The 22,791-nt window shown below is 36.5% G+C and overlaps 2 protein-coding genes across 3 annotated transcripts in view; one reads left to right on the forward strand and one right to left on the reverse strand.

The window, feature by feature from the left end:
• The window catches only part of LOC127520214 (uncharacterized), a 253,678-nt gene extending 236,245 nt beyond the window's left edge, over positions 1 to 17,433 (reverse strand). Inside the window, exons 1-6 of the mRNA XM_051908157.1 lie at positions 17,401 to 17,433; positions 15,875 to 15,976; positions 15,030 to 15,076; positions 14,804 to 14,832; positions 11,587 to 11,922; positions 10,893 to 11,219 (exon numbers count right to left, since the gene is read on the reverse strand). Coding sequence (XP_051764117.1) covers positions 10,893 to 11,219; positions 11,587 to 11,922; positions 14,804 to 14,832; positions 15,030 to 15,076; positions 15,875 to 15,976; positions 17,401 to 17,433 — 874 coding nt within the window. The remainder of the gene's footprint in view (positions 1 to 10,892; positions 11,220 to 11,586; positions 11,923 to 14,803; positions 14,833 to 15,029; positions 15,077 to 15,874; positions 15,977 to 17,400) is intronic.
• Positions 17,434 to 17,457: 24 nt separating this feature from the next.
• The window catches only part of LOC127519831 (SLAM family member 5-like), a 132,926-nt gene continuing 127,592 nt past the window's right edge, over positions 17,458 to 22,791 (forward strand). For both annotated transcript variants that reach the window (XM_051907469.1, XM_051907470.1), the window contains exons 1-2: positions 17,458 to 17,747; positions 17,924 to 18,241. In XM_051907469.1, the coding sequence (XP_051763429.1) occupies positions 17,702 to 17,747; positions 17,924 to 18,241 (364 nt within the window). In that variant the 5' untranslated portion in view covers positions 17,458 to 17,701. The remainder of the gene's footprint in view (positions 17,748 to 17,923; positions 18,242 to 22,791) is intronic.

The following is a 22,791-nucleotide window of genomic DNA, read 5'->3' on the forward strand; positions in this document are numbered from 1 at the left end:
CAATTCTGGTGCCAATCGAGCTGCACGGCGTTGAACAGTGAGCACAGGTCCCACTAGAGGACGTCAGGCCCTCATGCCACCCTCATGAAGTCCATTTCTGACTGTTTGGTCAGAAATGTGTACACCAGTATCCTGCTGGTGGTCATTTTGTAGGGCTCTGGCAGTGCTCCTCCTGTTCCTCCTCACACAAAGGAGCAGATACCGGTCCTGCTGCTGGGTTATTGCCCTTCTACGTCCCTGTCCAGCTCTCCTCGTGTAACGGTCTGTCTCCTGGTATCTCCTCTATGCTGTTGAAACTGTGCTGAGAGACACAGCAAACCTGTTTGCGACGGCACGTATGGATGTGCCATCCTGGAGGAGCGGGACTGCCTGTGCAACCTGATTGTGTCGCAGGTACTGCCTCATGCTACAGACAGTGACAAGGACCCTAACAAAACACAAAACTAAAGACAAATCAGTGAGGAAGAACAAGGAGAGAACAGTTGTCTATGGCCTCCACCTGCAAAATCATTCCCTTTTAGGGGGTTGTCTTGCTGTTGCATCTCCTATTCTCACTTTCATTTGCACCAAAGCAGGTGAAACTTATGTTAAACCGGTCAGCAAGTTAGCCAAGGCACACATAGATAGTAAAACATGCGGTCCCATTATATACTGTAATTTTACAGCAACTCAGTGCATTAAACCAAGCATTTTTTTTATGATTTATCTGTATTCCTTTTATTCTCTGATGTCTTTCAGCTCGTCTGCCTGTTCCTGTCATCAGCAGTAACTCTTCACAATGTTCTTCATCATCATCATCAAATTGTTCATTGGTGTGTTCAGCTGTGAGTGTGAGTCATGTGACTCTCTCCTGGTACAGAGGAAACAGTTTATTGTCCAGCATCAGTGCGTCTGATCTCAGCATCAGTCTCTCTCTACCTCTGGAGGTGGAATATCAGGATAAAAACACCTACAGCTGTGTACTCAACAATTCATTCACTAACCAAACAAGACATCTGGACATCACTCAACTCTGTCACACATGTGCAGGTACAACCTCAGTGATATATGTGATTATTTACTGACCTGATCACTGTCTTCTTGTTGTAGATCAAAATGTCACATTCACTTACATTAACGTTTATCATTACAGTCCCAGTCTCTCTGATAGAGCTGTTCTCTGCTGTTTCTGCTGGATCTCTGGTCATTATGGCTGGATTTGGGATCTTCTGCATCTACAGGAAACTCAGAAAAACTGAACAACAAGGCAAGTGTTACAGACTGACTTTAACATGAATTTTTGTAGTTAACACCTCTATCTTCTCCTTCTATTTATGAAAAGAACCAAAATAATGTGTAGTTATTGTGTTTGGCCATTTCTTTAGATTTCACTAATAAATAGTGTTGGGGGTAACACCAATGTCTTTGCTGCTTCTTTAATTGAAAGGTTTGGTTGAGCTGCGCTGTCTACTGTACTGATATGAATTTACATTTCCTTCAGCCTCAGACTTATTCACTTTTGGCATGAAAGGGCTTTTACATTTGACAAAAAACAGAACTTTTTATATTAAATACAACATAGCAAGCTCAGACTAATTGTAGTTAGTAACGTAATCCATTACATTACATATTTAAGGTAATATAATCAGACTACTTTTGGACTTATTTTTTGGAATTGCTTATAGATTACGTTTGACCTAACTTGTTTATCACATTGATTTGAGTAGAATAATCTTGTACCATATTAATAAAAATACAAAGAGAAAGAAAATTCTTTAGCAACATGAAGTGCATTAAATATTACATTGCATCAGGGTTTCCCAGGCTGGGGTTCATGATCAGACTGCAGGAGGTTCCTGAATTTAATGAAAAGCTATTACGTAATTAAATCATCATCATTTTTTGCAAATAAATAATTTAAAAATAAAAACAATAAAGCTAAACACTACTAGATTTAAAAATACATATTTTATTTGTTTGCCTGAATGTCATGTGACCATTAACCGACATCAGAGAACTATGAATTTAATTTTATTATTGACATAACTTACAAATTAAAATCTCAGGGGGTACATCAAGTAAATATATTAGGTCAAATACATTTCAGCTGAAATCCCTGCATTGCATGTAAATATGAAATGATGTGAATTTGTACATTTTAATGTGTTTGAAAGGCAAAAGCCTTCCAAAGATTAAATAACTGAAACAGTGATAATTCCATTTGACTCCATTTGATGTTTCCCTAATTAAAAATCATAAAAATCATTTCCAATTTTTTTCCAATTTTCAAAACATTGTTCTCTTCACCTCAGTGGCATAAGATTTTGTAACTTTTGCTACATTATCTATCTAAACACACACAAAAGTCAACAATTTTTACATTTGGTTCATTGAAATAAAAATGAAATAAATATTTTGTAAATACAATCTGAGTCTTAAGTAGTTTTCAGTGGCATTTTAGTTATTTTTGCACATTTAAATGCAATTATTGCAAAAATAGACACTTCAGAACTCCCCATTAACCAAAAGAAATGCTAAACGTTCACAAAAATACTTAATGTATTTTGTTGTTTTTAATATATTTTGTTAAAATATATATTTAAAATAAATTGTTGTATGATGTAAGATGCTTGAATTAAAATATCTATTATTGGTTACTTTTGTTGAACTTGTTCAACCTTTGGTGTTGTTCGGTCATTTTTGACTGAAACATTTTATGTTTAGTTTTTATAGATTTTTTTCTTTATCGGAATGGTATGGAACTTGGTAAAGATTTTGGCAAAAAACAAACAAACAAAAAAATCTTACTGAAAGCTTATTTTTTGAGATATCAGCCTCAAATTTGAAACACAAGTTAGATGTATGGCTTTTTGGCAAATATATATTATGTAAAATTTGAAAATGGTATTTTTGTGCATTTTTCATGACGAACGTAACATTTTAGAACTTTTTTTGTTACAATAATAAACTGCCAAGTGTTGTCTTTAGAAAGAGACCAAACTTAAGTTGTGTTCCAAAGCATTCAACATTCATTCAAGTTGAAATGCTTTGACATAATAGCATATTGTGAGGAACTAGATCTAGTTAGGATTGAGTTTTGTTGTTTTAACACATCTATTGTTGTTGTTGAAACAGTTCAGACTCACGAAGATGAGATCATTTACACTGAGCCAACGTTCAACAAAAGAAACGCACATAAATCAGTAAGGCAATTAATTAATGTTTTGATTGTCTATGTATAATTTCAGCAGTCAATCAGACGGCCATCACACACATAACAGCACCATATCAGATATTTATAAACACCATAAGAGCATCATTCTATGCCAGAAAAAAAAACTATATATCACATTACAGTCTTCAGGATGAACCTGCCACATGTATTATTATTATTTTCTTATGTTATGCATTTTTTTTTTTACAGAAAGCTGAAGAGGACGATCATGTGGATTATGCACCAATCACAAAGAGAAGATGATCAAACTTCAGTGTTTTAGCTGTGACCTGCGACAGCCTTTGAGTCTGAGTCTATGGTGGGAATCAGTTGTGGGAATCAGTCATCCTGAGGGGTTTAAAGTGTGAAATGGTCTCGTAAAAACTTCAAAAGCACTTAGGACTTTTAACCAATTATAATTCATTTGCAGCAATTTTGTTCAGCCCTTAAATGTGTGAAAATCTCATGAAAATAGTGTAAAATGTAGATGCTAATTACTCATCAAAAAGAGTGAAGAATCTGCTATTGTCATATTTATGTACATCTCTTCACAAATGTGGTTTGATCTGTTAGACAGCTTGTTCATGAGAATGTGTCTAATGTTAGAAGCTTGTGGTTGATGTCCGTTTGTGAGTGTGTCTCTGAGGTGTGGAAAGTGTCTGTGAGAGAAGCGTGCGGTTGAAGGGCTTTTTCCATTCCTGTTCGCATGAAACCATATTTCCATTCTGCTCTACACAAAACCTGCTTTACTATACTCAACTTATCAATGCTGTTGTTCGACAAAAATGTCTTAAATTATACAGAGTATTTACTGTGGAATATGAAAATATATATTTTGTGTGCATATGCATCTTGATCTTTTTAAGAATTAAAAATAATTGTAACGTGTGATTTACAGTTTATGATTGATGGTTGTTAATAATTCATTTAAATCAGCTTTAAGGTGAAACGAACTAAAAGTAGTAATGCTGATTATAATCTTTTATTTTCAGCAGCATAACAGTGCTGCTGTCCAAAATGTAAATTGTCAATTTATAGTGAAATAAATTTTAAATCAAATTACCATTAATTAATCAGATTTTTTTCTTGATTTCCAGTGTTGGTGGGGTTTAGGTTACTGTTTTTTGTCTTTTTAGGCATGTAGAAACACACCTGATCCATAATGGCATGTGATGATCACTCTTTGTCAGACAGGGGGAAAAAAACAACACACACACACACTTTTACATTGTTTCAAGCCTTCACAATGTCACTAGTGAAACATCTACAACACCAAAACAAATGTCAATCAACGTAGAAAGATTATTATATATATTATATATATATAAATTGTTTTTTCATTTTATTAGAAAAATGAAATAATTTGATAAATGAATAGGCCTTCTGTTTTTAGATATTATTACAGTGTTGTGGTGGATATTAGTGTTTTTAAGAGCACATGTGGTTGCTGTTACTGGTCAAAAGCCCACATCTCTGTGATATTCTGGTCTGTAGAATGTAGGTATGGCTTGGGTCTCGTGCTTCCGAGAGACTTTTCATCTGATTTATCATCCAGAAGGTAAAAATCATAAAATCAGCACGTCTCCTCAACAACACACAGTCATATGATGTCCGCAGCACAGGACTGAAACTGTGCAGGAACGTTTACACACAGATAAGTAGGCCTACGTCTTTCAACTCAACTCAGAAAGTCACTATTTCCAGCCTTAGAGAAAAGCGACATAACGCCACTTAAAGGGTTAGTTCATCCAAAAATGAAAATTCTGTCATTTATTACTCACGCTCATGCCGTTCCATCTTCGGAACGCAAATTGAGATATTTTTGTTGAAATCCGATGGCTCCATGAGGCCTACATAGGGAGCAATGTCATTTCCTCTCTCAAGATCCATAAAGGTACTAAAAACATATTTAAATCAGTTCATGTGAGTACAGTGGTTCAATATTAATATTATAAAGCGACGAGAATATTTTTGGTGCGCCAAAAAAAAAAAAAAACGAATTATATAGTGATGGCCGATTTCAAAACACTGCTTCAGGAAGCTTCGCGGTTCGGAGCGCCAAAGTCACGTGATTTCAGCAGTTTGGCGGTTTGACACGCAATCCGAATCATGATTCGACACGCTGATTCATTACGATCCGAATCTTCCTGAAGCAGTGTTTTGAAATCGGCCATCACTATTCGTTATTAGTCGTATATAAAAATATTCTCGTCGCTTTATAATATTGATATTGAACCACTGTACTCACATGAACTGATTTTAATATATTTTTCGGTATCCTTTATGGATCTTGAGAGAGGAAATGTCATTGTTCCCTATGTAGGCCTCACGGATTTAAACAAAAATATCTTAATTTGTGTTCCGAAGATCAACGAAGGTCTTAAAACGGCACGTTTTTTGGGTGAACTAACCCTTTAACGTCAGATGTAAGCTTACAACTCCGGCGGAAGTCAACTTCTCTGCCGCCCGCCGAGTTTACGACGTCACGCGAAGATCATGTAGGCTACCAGATCATGTACACATAAATGTAGCCGGCGAGGTGATTACGACTATTAAAGGGCGTGGCCAAGTAGGTAATTGGTGGGTTTTTAAGCAGGCACCTAGAAGGGTACCTGGAGATGGGGTCCGATCTTTTGTGTGGAAGCGTGTTGCCTCGTAGTGGTGTTTGTGCACGGATATGGTCTGAATGAGTAGATGTAAACATTGTGCTGCCTGGTACCGCTTCCGTGTTGGTTTATGTATGGACACTGTTTGGGGGAATAGGTGTAAACATCATGGATTTAGCAGCTGCTGGTCACGCCCGTCCTCGTTTGATCTCGGATATTAGTCCGTGGTTCGTGGCTGTGTTGCAGGTAATCAGAGAGGGTATTTATAATATTTAAGTGGTTTGATTTTATTATTTTTAATATTAAAGAAAAATGTGATTATGTGCAGTATTGTTAATTGTGTTTTTGTTTATTTTCATATTAGGTTTAGTTGATCGCTGTTCCTCCTAGGTTTGTTTTTGTTTTGTTTTTCTCGCTAGCCCGTCCTTGCGTGTGCGCGCTGTATGCCTCCAGCGCAATTAAAGTTTATGATTCTTGTATGAACTGGACTGGCTAGCGGGGTTTTTTTTTTTGTATTATTATTATTATTATTATTATTATTATTATTATTTTTTTTTTTTTTTTTTTTTTTTTTCTCTTTGTTTGTATCACTTCCCAGCCTCGTGTTGCCAGCCAACCTTTATATTCCCTAAATCAGATTGATGCTCTACAACACATGAACTATTCTTTTGCATGAGGTTTATGTTTGCAGTGTAATTATTTGAGTGTTTTTTTGAGTGTTGTATTTATTTAATATGATTTTTGGAGTTTATGTAATTTACTTTATTCTTTCTTTCAAATCGTTCTGTGTAAGGAAGCTGGTTTGTGTTGGGATCCAGAGAGGGTTGGCTGGTTAGTAATATCTTTTTTGCGGGGGGAAGGAACTTTTGTCACATGTATCTTGTTGTATTCATTGCTTCATTTGTATAAATAAATGATCTTTTTTGTGATTTTATGAAGTTTTTCTTCTCCCTGATTATATTAGTTTGTTTTTTTGGTCACCCTTGTTGGAAGTAAGAGTGGACTAGTTACATAAACATTAAGTTTTAATCAAATAAAGTGGATAGTGTAACGTTCTTACGCTACATAATATCATACTATTACTACTTTTACCAAATCTTTCTAAAGCAGAATAACAGTAGGCCTGTGCGATTCCAAATTCAGCGTTAGGCTATTTTGTGCTGATGGACACCTGCAAGCGGCGTATTGAGCCTATGTACACATAAATTATATTAGCTATCCGGCAACATAATTATTTGTATTTCCACCTAATGCTTCCATCTTTGGACAATCTCAAAGATTCTGGCAGTTCAGCGAGCCGTTGCTTTCAACTTCTAGAGAAAACTGAAATAAACTCCCCAGAAATGAAACTACATCATTTGACCACTAGAGGGACCAGACTCATATTCCCACAGGATAAATGCATTTGCTTTGTCAAACATGCTTATTATATTTCGGTAAATAAACAAATAAATAGACAGATGCATTGCTAAACCATAAAGCAATCGACCATGATAATTATATTTCTCATTACTGTTCCCACAAAAATCATAATTTGAGATCTTAAAAAAGTGTAAATACAAATTTTGTCATTTCTTTTTTTATGCAGTTGTACTTCAGTAACAATCATTATAATAACTTAATGTTTGTCGGCTGTTTCCCTATTTATTATTATTAAATATTATTTTTTTATGCAAGAACAGCAACCCACACAGTGTGCCCTTGTTATAAATTGCCTGATATTTCATTAATACATCAAACTAAAGTGTGCACTACAAACAGTATGTATATTCTGCATTAGCGCGCCATCTAGTGTCGTTACTCAACATTCAAAGAATCCAGTTATTATGAATCAGATGTTTTTAATGCTATTTATCACATGAACATACATATATCTTTCAAGTTATTTTTTGCTTGTTTCAGAAAGAAAATGATATGTATAAAGGCTGATGCAAAGTTACAGGTGAAAAACAGATGTTATTGCATACGCAACATAGGCTGTTTTGTTTTTTAATGCTGTGTAACAACCGAATCAAAAAGGTACAGACTGATTCAGTAAAACATTCAGAAAACATGACTCGCTCCAGACAGACTCCATACAATGCCTTTGAATTTGGCCAGGAGGATTTTAAACCAGTTTCAGAGAGAATCCCCCAACATTTTCCTGACAAAGACCCATTACATAATTTTTCTCTAATATGATTGGTTCTCCGTGTGTAATTCAGCAAACACTCTGTTACGAAGTAAAAGCAAATCTGGATTTCTTGATTACTTCAGCTTTTTACTCAAATCATGAGGTTTATATATTTATGTTTTAAGATGGCTGTCTAGTTTTCTTTCCTCTTCCTCTTATATCTTACACACTAACTTTGGCCCAAGTGTCACATACACAATCTTTGAAGTTCCTTGTTTCAGAACAGAAAATACTGTTGTGAGTTTTACTTTAAGACACTTGAAGTTAACAGAAAATAAAAGAAAATGAGCACCAGATGGAAGAAAAACCCTAAAATTGGAACAAAGAAACAAGAATGCTGCTAAAAGAACAGCCTGGAGCTGAAGGTTTGACTGGCTGAGCAGAGTTCTTTAATAAAGGTAATCATCTTTATCAAACAGTGATAATATTATACAAGACAAACATATCAGCAAAATACAAAAATTAAAATACACTTGACAATCACAGCTGAACAGAACTGAAAGAGACGTGAGATGGAAGACAGGTGACAACAGTCTTCATCTCCTCACATACCAACAAATAACATGAAAAGAACTAATCAGCACAACATAAAATGTCACAGATGTTTTGTTCGATGAAAATAAATATCTTTCAAATGTATGAAGACTTAAAACAGTCTCACTATTATAGTAAATACACTCTCAAAAATGCTGGGTTGTTTCAACCGAAATTTGGGTCAAATATGGACAAACCCAAGAGTTGGGTTAAAAATTTAATCCAACTGTTGAAATAACCCAGTATTTTTGAGAGTTTATACGCATATGTAAAAATTCTGCTGTAACATTCCTCCAGACAAACAATACATTAAGTATTTCTCAGGTTTAATGCCAAAGTTGGTCTTTTGCACTTTTTTGACCATTCTGTCTGTGTTAACTGTGACTGCATATATTTTGGCAGAAGTGTGTATTTTTATTGAAATGTTTCATTCTGTTGGCAAGGCTTCAAAATAGAAATTATTATTTTTCATAAAATCTGAGACGAGTGTGACGAATCTTGAAGAGTGTTTCAGCTGATCCTCTTTTCTCTATCACTTACTAATTCTCTTTAGTGTCCCTTTGGATCAAAGTATCAAAATTATAAATGATGTTACATTGTTTTACTAGCAGTCTCGGCCTGAGGCTGATTTAAGGATGTGTCCTTCTTCAAAGGAATGTCATTTGGATCAGGTGGCGAGTAACCATCATCATCCTCCTGTAAGAAAACACATTCACAAAAGTTAAAAGTAGTGAGGAGGATTGATGTTTAAGTTACACACAGAAAAATAAACTCAGCAAAAAAAGAAAATGTACATTTTTCACAAGAATGCATTTTAAAGATAATTTTGTAAAATCCAAATAAGCTACACCCTTTCATGGAAACAGTATTTCCTTTGGTGGCTATGGCCTCTTTCAGCAGGATAATGCTCCTGCCACAAAGCAAAAATGGTTCAGGAATGGTTTGAGGAGCACAACGAGTTTGAGGTGTTGACTTGGCCTCCAAATTCCCCAGATCTCAATCCAATCAAGCATCTGTGGGATGTGCTGAACAAACAAGACCGATCCATGGAGGTTCCACCTCGTAACTTACAGGACTTAAAGGATCTGCTGCTAACATCTTGGTGCCAGATACCACAGCACACCTTCAGGGGTCTAGTGGAGTCCATGCTTTGACGGGTCAGGACTGTTTTGGCAGCCAACACAATATTAGGAAGGTGGTCATAATGTTATGCCTGATTGGTGTACCATATATATATATATATATATATATATATATATATATATATATATATATATATATACACACACACACACACACACACACAACTGCAAAGCATTCGGTGTGTAAACAATATGATTTACACATATAAACTCCAGCACAACCTGCATATTTTTAAACACTCAAGACAGACATCACTACCTGAACCTCACAGCAACTGGCTGTCGCTCAAGTTTTTCATTTGATATTTGCATAAAGTCAAGATGTGCCCAAAATTTTTGATGCTCTCTGCTGCTCTCAACAGTTTTTCCGCTCCGCTGACAATCCCAAAATACACCACATGAGTGTGAAGCTCAATTTCCATAGGAATGAACTAAAACACACCCTAACACTTACAGCAGCTGCTGACTGCCTCGCTCTTTTTACTGTATGTTGATACAAATATTTAGACAATAAGAAATTTGCTGGGAAAGCAGTTGGAAGAGGAAGGACATTTTTTTTTTTTTTTGCTGAGTTTACTAGAGACTTGGAATTGTGTTTTTTTTCCTGTTGTTTGAACAGAGGTATTCTTTCCATAAATATTTAACATGACTCCTTCAACTGCATCAAACTGTCATCTTCTTTAATATAAACATGAAGTATTGTTATTTCAATTTCACATCTAAAATTGTTTTCACATCTAAAATAAAAAAAGTAAAATAATGTATTGGTCTTTTCTATTAAAACAATTGCTTTGTGACAAAAGATGCACTTTATGTTTTATATGAATTATATAATAATAAGAAGAAGAATAAGAATAATATACAAAATGTATTCATACCACTGTTCTTTTAAAGGTTTTGTGTGCACAGTAAATCTCATATCTTGTTAAATGATCTGTAATACTTACAGTCTGTGGTACTGGTGTATGGATCCTGCGGCGACAGTAAACCACAGTAACAGTTACAGCTACAACCAGCAGAACAACAGCAACAACTATTGCTGCTACAGCAGCTGGAGACAGACCTGAATCTGGAACAGATAAAGTGAGACAGTTATTATTACTGGAGAGTGAATGATTATACATCCAGTACTACACAAGTGTTATTTTCCACAACCCAACACATATTGGGTTGATTTAAAATATTGAAATGTTTTGTAAATTCCTCAAAGGAAAATGCATTGAATGACTGAATTATATACTCACCAGTGACAGTAACATTGAATCTCTTCACTGTGCTGATGCTGAAGCTGCTGTTGTTGATGATGATCTGTAGTTTATATTCTCCAGAGTCTGTGTTTCTGGTGTTTGTGATGGTCAGAGATCCAGTCTGATGATCCAGCTTCAGTCTGTCTCTGAATCTCTCATCACACTGATCATCTGTACAGATCTTACTCTGATTTCCAGTGATTTCAGCAATGAGAATGTCATTAAAATACCATCTCATCAAATCATTTGGGTTTTTTATTACACTAGGATCTAAAGTGGCAGATTCTCCCTCCTTCACTTCATCTCGTTCAGCAGAAGAAACACCTGAAACATAAACCAACAGATGCTGGAGGATGGTTTTGTGGTTAAACAAAAAAAAAAAAAAAAAAAACCTACACAACATGAAAGAACTGTGAACACGACTGCCACAGAACAAGCCCTTGACACTGTCACCTCTGTCACAACAGTGTGCCAATATAATTTATTTAGTTTTAAATCAAAATGAACTGTTTAATGATGTAAAGTGAGATGATTCTACAAACTTAACAGTAAAGAGACTATCTATACTGTAAACAAATTAATATACAGGAAAAGAAAACTCTGAATATCATTGTAAAAAAAAAAAAAAAAAAACCACACATTGACAATGTGCTTTAAACATACATAAACTAAACATTCATTAATTACTCACCATAGACAGTGATAACAAAGATCTTTTCACTGCTGCTGCTGCTGCTGCTGCTTATGATCTTTAGTTTATAATCTCCAGAGTCTGTGTTTGAGATGTCTGTGATGGTCAGAGATCCAGTCTGATGATCCAGCTTCAGTCTGTCTCTGAATCTCTCAGTACCGTCATTACACTGAACATCTGTACAGATCGTACTGAGATCTCCACTGATTTGTGCGATGCGAATGTCATTAAGATACCATTTAATCTCTTCTTGTTGGTTTGTTTGAACACCAGTGTGTAGAGTGACTGAATCTCCCTCCTTCACAGACACTTTATCTGAACCAACACCAGAAGCACCTAAGCAAAATATACAATAATGTGGTGAAAATGTTTTTCTACAGATCATAAAGATTGTAGGTAGTGAAATATGTCTGGATTCTTAATGAAACACATGCAAACAAACGGCATAAGAACATCACTGATTTACATTCACTCAACAGAAAAACATACATGAGTCTCATGAAAGGATTAGTTCACTCAAATGAAAATTAGCCCAAGCTTTACCCTCAAGCCATCCTAGGTGTATATGACTTTCTTGTTCCTGATGAACATAAGCGAAGAAATATTAATAAATATCCTGACACATCCGAGCTTTATAATGGCAGTGAATGGGGTCAGTGAGTATGAGTTGAAGAAAAAGCTTCCATCCACATCCATCCATCATAAATTTGTGCTCCACATGGCTCCAGGGAGTTAATAAAGGCCTTCTGAACCGAAACGATGCGTTTGGGTAAAAAATATCCATATTTAAACAAGTTATGAATATCAAGCTTCCGCCAGACCACCTTCCTTATTCAACATACACAGAAAGTGTAAAACTCTCACAGTTCACAAAGCTCGCGCTACGTCATGTGCCTTCCTTATTAAACATACAGAAAAGGTGTAATTGAAGCGACGTCAGTTTACACTTTCTTTATGATGGATGGATGGATGTGGTTGGAAGCTTTTTCTTCAACTCATACTCATTGATCCCTATCACTGCCTTTATAAAGCTCGGATGCGTCAGGATATTTATTAATATTTCTTCGATTATGTTCATCAGGAACAAGAAAGTCATATACACCTAGGATGGTTTGAGGGTGAGTAAAGCTTGGGTTAATTTTCATTTGAAAGTGAACTAATCCTTTTATGATCTCATAGGCCTACAACACAAAATCTACATCCTGATTCATATTTTTGACCCCCTTTCCCTATACAAATATTTACACATTATAATCAAACATTTTGATAAACTCATAATAAACATTACATATGTGAATAACCATAAAAATACTTAAGAGAATTATTTTCCTATGCCGTGTTTTAATAAATATATTTTAGTTCTACACAACTCGCGTAAATAAGGTGTTTAGGCCTACATTTTATGTATTTGGCAGAAGCTTTTACCTAAAGCTACATTGGATCAGTTTATGCACGTGACCTATATAAAAGGCAATTTTATCCCTTTAAACTGAGTTAGAAGCGTTTTTTTTTTTAATCATTAAAATGTGTTTTACCGATCATCGATTGTGTGACATTGTTGTTCTCAACTTAACATTATCCCTAGTCCAACTATCACCACAGCGCCAAAAATGCGGATATGCCTAATAGGGCACATAAATCGACTCAACACCGGAAAGAGATCTTACACACGGAAAAGATCTTACCGTGTCCGAGTAAAAAAAAAATCACTACAAAAATATTAAATAAAAGCTTCATTCTTTCAGTTCCCACTAAAGTGAAAGTAACTGTGAGTCTCCCGATCATGGCCGGATTGGTCATCCGGGAACCTCAGGCAAATATCAAAAGGGCCGGACCACTCTTTAAAAGAGGGGTGGGGGCCGCTGATCCTGGAGGGCCATTGTCCTGCAGAGTTTAGCTCCAACCCTGAAAAAAACTCTCACCTGGCTGTAACTTTAGTTATCCTGAAGACCTTGATTAGCTTCAGGTGTGTTTAATTAGGGTTGGATCTGAACTCTGCAGTACAATGGCCCTACATGAGCGACGTTCCACCCCTGCTTTAAAATGTGAGCTGGACCGGTCAGTTTGATTTTATATTTCATTTTCTAACTGTGCGTTTACACCGCCGGCGGTGGACAGGAAGTCATCAATTTTCAATGCGAGCCAGTGGCGAGCGGCGGCGCGGCGCGATTTGGACTGTGTGGGCGTCAAGGTGACTTGAAGCCAAGAACTTTTACTGACTCTTTGGTTGAAGTCAGGTCAGCTTTATGGTAATGAGCTATGACGTGGTTCGGCGGCAACCAATCGGAATTTAGAGGTCCTCCGCTTGAGAGGATTCCAGAGAACGCAGTTGTGTAAACTTTGGTTCCGACCAAACATTAGTTCCCAAGCAAAATGGAGGAGAGGTGAATAATTGCCGTGGCGGGTTTCTCAATAATATACGACGCATATACTATTTGCGTACAGGGGTATAAATAAGGAAAATGATGCGTGGAGCAAGGTGTCTGACATTATTGTTTGCATGCTATGTCTGAAATGGCATAGCTGTATGCCTAATATATATACTATACAAATATATAGCTGTGTGCACTATATAAGCCTAATGACATTTATAATTATTTTCTCCAGCTAAGAAATTTGTTCTCTGGAATCCTCTCAATCCTTCTAGATTCTGATTGGTTGACGGTTTCTGTTTGACGCTCCCGCCGGTGGCGGTCTGAACGCACAAGTACAGCGTCGTTGGCAGGGCAGCCAGAGCAAATTTTGACGCTCTCGCCCGCGGCGGTGTGAACGCACAGTTATACGCATATGCAAAAATGCTTTTCGGCTGGTTCCGTTTGCAAAATATCGTGTAACTATACTTTTATCCCATTAGAGTATTACATTGCTCATTCTTAACCCTCAGTCTGGATTTGATTATTTTAATGAATTTGAAGACAAGCCTACTGTTGAGTTTAAATGACTAAGTTATTTTAATAATAGCTACAACAAGGTAGAAATAAGAAAAAGTTGATCTGTCGGCTACATATTATGTTAATGTAAGAACAGAAATAAAACGCATACATTACTTATAAAGTAAGATATTTAATATCCAGCTGCAACTATTATTATTGTATTCAAACATTACACTTTTCACAGTTATCAACATCACAAATCTAGTAAAGTTTTTACTATTTTCATTAAAAAAAAAAAAAAAAATTAATACACATGTATAACGCTATATTTTGTATTATATTACCTTGGCAGTAAATTGCTGTGAGGGTGTTTCTAATACAACGACAGAGAGAGAGAGAGATTTTACCATGAATCTTTCTCTCTCTTTTGGCAGCTGTAATCAATCTCTTTATTTTCCCCTCTTTTGGAAAGTTGTGGAAACACATGAAGATTTGTTTTCTTTTGCTATTAGAGCAAATGCACATTCAAAAAAAAAAAAAAAAAAAAAATGTATGTAGGCTCCCACTCACCCATATAGACGTTGACCTAAAAATGAAGACTTTTGCTTCTGAGAACCCTGGAAATAAGAAAGGATGGCAGAGAGTAAGGCAGACTGCTGTAACTTTTCAGAATAAATCAATTAGTTACTGCCTGTCAAAAATGTTATGCATTCACTTTAATTTATAGTGTTATTGAGCCTACTGACCTTTAACCCAGTGGCTCAGGAAGGCAAAGCTCAGATGAAGAAGAAAAGGAAATAATGTTTTCTAATCCTTCTAGGTTAACACAAGCATGCCACACGAGTCCTGAAAAGTGAAGCCAAAACATCTCGATCGCCCCTAGGTGGCTGGATGCAGTATAGGTCATAAACCCCACCCTCTCCATGTATTCCAGTGGGACGTGAGACAAACTAAACAATTAAATTACACTTCAAATATTTTTTTTCCAAAGACAAGGTTTTAGTTAGTTATTTGATGCTATAAAAACGGGGGTGAGACGTCACAGCTTCTCTGAGTGAAGTAGTCACTGAGGCGCCAATTGACTTTTTTTCTGGATCTTCGCGGGGTGACTGGAGCTTTTACTTTAATTTCTACATTTCCACAACTGTTTATTTCACACCGAAATAATGAGTTCTGAGTTTGGGCGGGACCTTGATATCGCGGCTCCACTTCGTGCTCACTACTGCGCAGACTCGGGTTTCAAGTTCACTATGCGCAGACTCGAGACTCAAGATGTCAGCACTATATTGACACACTGGCGGCTTCAGTTACTATGGGCTATTATGGGCTATTACTATTCAGTCTATGGGCTAGCACCTGCTGGTAGATTTTGTAACTGCACATTTAGACTGTTTTTGTGAAGCCAGCTTCTGTACCTGATGCACAGCAGAAGGTCTCAACTTCTTTGATTCAACTTCTTTGGCCTGTTCCGAGTGGAGCCTGTCTCGGAAGACCCCTGTATGACCCTGGCCACTGTGCTGTAACTCAGTTTCAGAGTGTTACCGATCTTCTTAGAGCCTAGGCCATCTTTGTGGAGAGCAACAATTCTAATTCTCAATTCCTCAGAGAGTTCTTTGCCATGAGGTGCCATGTTGAACATATGAGAGGATTGTACTCAAAGCACCAAATTTTAACTGCTCTAATACATCTTTGAGTACATATATGCTGTAGTTGAGCACTTTACCATGTATGCTCAAATGTATCCAATCAAGAAGTCATCTAAGAGCAGCAACAACAGAAACAATATTCAATGATTTAATTCCATTGGGTTCTTTTGGATTCTTCAGCTCTCTTCTGGCCTACAAACGAACACTGCATGATTATGATTCAGGCTGCATTACAAGTCAGTCTGATTGTGGAGTGGTAGCATTCAGAAAGTTTCATCCCATTGCTTCTGATTGAAGATCGATTCGTTACGCTGGAGAATGGAGACAAAGCTGGCCATAGGAGTCTGTGCAGAGGACTTATCTGGTTCTCGTGGTCTTCGCTGAGGATCTGTTCCAATGGCTGACATGTTGAGGTCTTCACAGGGGATCATCTAGTTGAAACCATCTCTGCTGACATTCAGGGCTGTGATGAGGTTGTGTCTAGGTGCAGGTCCACCATCTAATCTGGATACAGATCGGATCTGGCTGAATACAGTAACTTTGGGGATGCCATTCTTATTATGATGTAACAAGTACATTGGATGATATGGGAAGTATCATCCAATTGTATCTTTGTAATTGTGCTAGGTGTCATTACTTAGAATTGATACTCTGCAGAGGAATCTGCTACACCTTGTAAATGACTAACCGTCACCGTTATCTGAGATGCCAACTGCAGCAGGAAAGATGAAGACCACAATGACAGGATCTAAAACAGAAAAGGTATTTCAGTGCACAGTGAAACAACTGATTCAGAAGAAGAAATGACAGTCAATGAAAGCTGTGCAAGAGTTTGGACCAAGCATTTGTTTACATTTATGTTTGTTATTATTAATTCAGTCATTGTCATTATGAGCATGTATTTTTTCAACCTGTTTATTAATACTGTTGCTGAAGATGTCTTTGGATTTGAATGTAATGGTTCATTAAAAGACAACACAGAAAAACCTATTGTCTCTCTCTGTCTTTTACTGCTTACAGCTATCAGCCAGGGAAATGCCCAAGTCTGGTGTATTATTTAACTTTCTGACTCAGATTTGACCATTTTTTTAATGGATACAGTAATTTATTTGACCTTTACTGTCAAATAAAATACTATATCCATTAAAAAATGGTCAAATTTGAGTCAGAAAGTTAAATAATACACCAGACTTGGACATTTCCCTTGCTGATAGCTGTAAGCAGTAAAAGTTTTGAGGTTCATACGAAGACGGGAAGAAACTTCTTCACCTACGAGATGTTTGTCCAGATCAAACCACATCTCTGAAGAAAACCACAGCAGCTTTCATTTTGACTCAGAAGATGAGCTGCAACAATGTGAGATGAAAGATATTAACTTTTTATTGTGTTTTTACCATACTTTTGAAAAATGTTCAGTGTTAAATAATAGAATAAAAATGCTTTTGACTATTAAGTCTTCGTAAGAGCCAGAAGAGAATTTATATTCAACTATCAATCATTTGTGAAGAGCCTATGTGGTTAAAACTCGTGGGAGGATTCACACTTCAGCTCAAGTGCGTTCAGCTGAAAGTTTCAATAGATTAGACTTTTCAGAAAATGTTTCATGTGTTTGCTTTATGTTTGTGCTGGTGGCGTCTGACTGGTAAGTCGTGAATATATTTTTTGTCTTAATATCAGTAACATTCTTCACAGATGTTAAATATCAAGGTAATTTGACGCTTCTCATGACATAATTGATTTTGTAGCTTCATACATTGTGCTCTGGATAGAAGACAAAACTCTTAGAAGCCTTCATCTGTAAAATCTGTTGTTCTTCAGGTGTGTTTAGTGATTCAGTGTCAGTGATGGAGGGAGATTCTGTCACTTTATACACTGAAGTTACTGAAATACGTGAAGGCGACGATACACTATGGAGATTTGGAGCTGAAAAATCTCTCATAACTAAAATGAAGAAAAAGAAGCAAATCTTCTCCATATATAACAGTACTGATGGGAGATTCAGAGACAGACTGAAGATGGACACTAAAACTGGATCTCTGACCATCACAAACATCACAACTGAACATGCTGGAGTTTATGAACTAGAGATAAGTGGAGCACATCTGACAACAAAAACATTCAGTGTTTCTGTCTATGGTGAGTAGAGATCATTTGTTCCCTTCAAATGTGCTTGTTTTTATTAAAGGAATATTCAGTACAAAGCTCAATCAACAGCATGTGTGGCATAATGCTGATTACCAAAAACATATTTCCTTTTAGTTTTTTATGGTGAAGGACTTTCCTGAAATTTTTGGAGGACTTGTTTAATTGATCATTTATGCAGTGCAGACAATTTGTGACCCGTGCTAGTAAAATGAGTCAGAATGCGCACAGACTAATTTTGAGCTACAGGCAAAAAAAAAAAAAAAAAAGTGAAAAATGTCAATTTTGGTTGAATTTGAGGTTTTCACAAAAATGAGTTATTTAAGCCTTCATCTAGTGATGCCAAAGCTCCAAATAGTAATTCTACATGATACAGTATCATTGCAAAGTGCAGCATTCCAGCTTTGTGAATATTTATTAATAGCAAACTCTCGATGGCATGAGTCCAAACCAGTGAATGTGATTTTAAAACCCCTGCTGATGAAAACAAAATGATCGCATTTACTGACCGTTCCGAAGCACGCGCATAAAGACTCGTCATTCAGAGAGCGTGATCCCGATGTACACATAAACAGTGTTGCAGAATATCTGTCTTGGTGAGTATTCATGCAAACGTTATCTGCTATGTCTGTTATGTCTGTATAACTAATCTGATGTGTAACATTATATTAGATCTGTGCATTTCAGTAGGTCATAATATAGGTCTGTCTCAATGTTAATCAAACAATAAAAGAAAAGACAGAATCACTCACTGCTCTTAATTGAACTACGTTAGCTTTAAATGATTAGTTCACTTTCAAATGAAAATTAACCCAAGCTTTACTCACCCTCAAGCCATCCTAGGTGTGTATGACTTTCTTGTTCCTGATGAACATAATTGCAGAAATATTAATAAATATCCTGACGCATCCGAGCATTATAATGGCAGTGAATGGGGTCAGTGAGTATGAGTTGAAGAAAAAGCTTCCATCCATATCCATCCATCATAAATATGTGCTCCAGATGGCTCTAGGGGGTTAATAAAGGCCTTCTGAAGTGAAGCGATGCGTTTGTGTAAAATTTAAACAAGTTATGAAGTCAAATATCGAGCTTCTGCCTGACCGCCTTCCTTATTCAACATACGCAGAAAGTGTAAAACGTTTATGATGGATGGATGTGGATGGAAGCTTTTTCTTCAGCTCATACTCATGCTTATATCACTGCCTTTATAAAGCTCGGATGTGTCAGGATATTTATTAATATTTCTGCAATTATGTTCATCAGAAAGAAGAAAGTCATATACACCTAGGATGGCTTGATGGTGAGTAAAGTTTGGGCTAATGTTCATTTCAAAGTGAACTAATCCTTTAATAATCAGTTTATTTGTAATAAACACACTAAAGTGATTTTTATGAGATGCACTTGAAATTAAATGTGTTTGAGCACTTTATGTTTGAGCTGGAATCAGATGATAATAAACCACCTCCACAACAACTAAGGCTGGATCATCCTGTGTCCACATGGAAAGTGTGAAAATATTTCGAATTAATTATATATGTCTTATCTCATGTCATTTGTAACCCTAGGTTACAAACAGGTTATTGTTGCCTAATTATCCAGTAACTTCCTAACAGTTGAACATTATTTAACTAATTTCAGTGAAATGATAGGGTGTAGGCTACCATGGACAAAATGCCTGCACAGGTCATATTTGAAGTCGCAGCATTGATATGGCAAAATTGTACTTTTGTATCACATGTACTAGAAATGAGGCGACATTTTCATAATTGGCTTCTAAGAAGGTGTTAAAAGTAATGTGTTTAAAGCAGGTGATAAAAAAGTAATATTGTAAAGACAATTCTACATAAAAAGGTGTAATATCAAATAAAATATGATTGCTATAAACACTCACCGATGCACTTGTGGCAGTTGTGGTTCAATGCCCACTGAGCCAGGAACAGCACATCTGCGTGGCATCGCAATCTTACTGTAAACAGCTACTTCTTCAGACCCACTCACTGCACGTCGACTGAACACCTGTGGGTGTGACAACAATCCGATGATGCAAAATTAGGCGCAGTTGTTTTGCACTGGAGGCGGTCATATGCAAACAACTGGTGCTAGGTGACTGGTGCAAGCTCCAAATATAATATCCCATAGGATATTATATTTGGAGCTTGATTAAATAAAAGCTTTGTTTATAATGAGGAGGACCTCCTAAAGGGATAGTTCACCCCAAAATGAAAATTTTGTCATCATCTACTCACCCTCAGGTTGTTCCAAACTTGTATAAATTTCTTTGTACTGCTGAAAGCAAAATAAGACCAGGCCGCTTTGGGCTACCATTGACTTCCATAGGAAAAAAAATACTATGGAATTCAATGGTGGCCCAAAACGGCCTGATTACAAACTTTCTTCAAAATATCTTCCTTTATTTTCAACAAAACAAAGAAATTTATACCGATTTGGAACAACCTGAGGGTGAGTAGATGACGACAAAATTTTCATTTTTGGGTGAACTATCCCTTTAAGCTATGAAACTTGCAGGAAGTTTTAATGGTACAAAGACCTCTTATATGCCAAAAGATCAAGGCAAATTTGGTTTCTCATGTCATCACTCACTTATATATATATATATATATATATATATATATATATATATATATATATATATATATATATACATACAGGTGCTGGTCATATAATTAGAATATCATCAAAAAGTTGATTTATTTCACTAATTCCATTCAAAAAGTGAAACTTGTATATTATATTCATTCATTACACACAGACTGATATATTTCAAATGTTTATTTCTTTTAATTTTGATGATTATAACTGACAACTAAGGAAAATCCCAAATTCAGTATCTCAGAAAATTAGAATATTACTAATGACCAATACAAAGAAAGTATTTTTAGAAATCTTGGCCAACTGAAAAGTATGAACATGAAAAGTATGAGCATGTACAGCACTCAATACTTAGTTGGGGCTCCTTTTGCCTGAATTACTGCAGCAATGCGGCGTGGCATGGAGTCGATCAGTCTGTGGCACTGCTCAGGTGTTATTAGAGCCCAGGTTGCTCTGATAGTGGCCTTCAGCTCTTCTGCATTGTTGGGTCTGGCATATCGCATCTTCCTCTTCACAATACCCCATAGATTTTCTATGGGGTTAAGGTCAGGTGAGTTTGCTGGCCAATTAAGAACAGGGATACCATGGTCCTTAAACCAGGTACTGGTAGCTTTGGCACTGTGTGCAGGTGCCAAGTCCTGTTGGAAAATGAAATCTGCATCTCCATAAAGTTGGTCAGCAGCAGGAAGCATGAAGTGCTCTAAAACTTCCTGGTATACGGCTACGTTGACCTTGGACCTCAGAAAACACAGTGGACCAACACCAGCAGATGACATGGCACCCCAAACCATCACTGACTGTGGAAACTTTACACTGGACCTCAAGCAATGTGGATTGTGTGCCTCTCCTCTCTTCCTCCAGACTCTGGGACCTTGATTTCCAAAGGAAATACAAATTTAATTTCATCAGAGAACATAACTTTGGACCACTCAGCAGCAGTCCAGTCCTTTTTGTCTTTAGCCCAGGCGAGACGCTTCTGACGCTGTCTGTTGTTCAAGAGTGGCTTGACACGACAGCTGAAACCCATGTCTTGCATACGTCTGTGCGTAGTGGTTCTTGAAGCACTGACTCCAGCTGCAGTCCACTCTTTGTGAATCTCCCCCACATTTTTGAATGGGTTTTGTTTCACAATCCTCTCCAGGGTGCGGTTATCCCTATTGCTTGTACACTTTTTTTCTACCACATCTTTTCCTTCCCTTCGCCTCTCTATTAATGTGCTTGGACACAGAGCTCTGTGAACAGCCAGCCTCTTTTGCAATGACCTTTTGTGTCTTGCCCTCCTTGTGCAAGGTGTCAATGGTCGTCTTTTGGACAACTGTCAAGTCAGCAGTCTTCCCCATGATTGTGTAGCCTACAGAACTAGACTGAGAGACCATTTAAAGGCCTTTGCAGGTGTTTTGAGTTAATTAGCTGATTAGAGTGTGGCACCAGGTGTCTTCAAAGTTGAACCTTTTCACAATATTCTAATTTTCTGAGATACTGAATTTGGGATTTTCCTTAGTTGTCAGTTATAATCATCAAAATTAAAAGAAATAAACATTTGAAATATATCAGTCTGTGTGTAATGAATGAATATAATATACAAGTTTCACTTTTTGAATGGAATTAGTGAAATAAATCAACTTTTTGATGATATTCTAATTATATGACCAGCACCTGTATATATTATATATTAGGGATGCACCGATAGGATTTTTTGGGGCCGATACCGATATTAACAAACAATTACTGGCCAATTCCGATATTTGTCACTTCCTCTCTTATTTGAAATTTTGCATAGTATTTTGATGATGTTTTAATTCAGAAAAGGTAAAAAAAACCTGCATAAATTATACAAGCAGGCTTATTGCTGCATCATCAAATAATTTCTAATGAAGATGGACTGGATCCATTTAACATTCAGCAGGCCTACATAAAGACAACTGAACAAAGAT

This window comes from Ctenopharyngodon idella, chromosome 10, assembly GCF_019924925.1.
Source record: "Ctenopharyngodon idella isolate HZGC_01 chromosome 10, HZGC01, whole genome shotgun sequence".
NCBI lineage: Eukaryota > Metazoa > Chordata > Actinopteri > Cypriniformes > Xenocyprididae > Ctenopharyngodon > Ctenopharyngodon idella.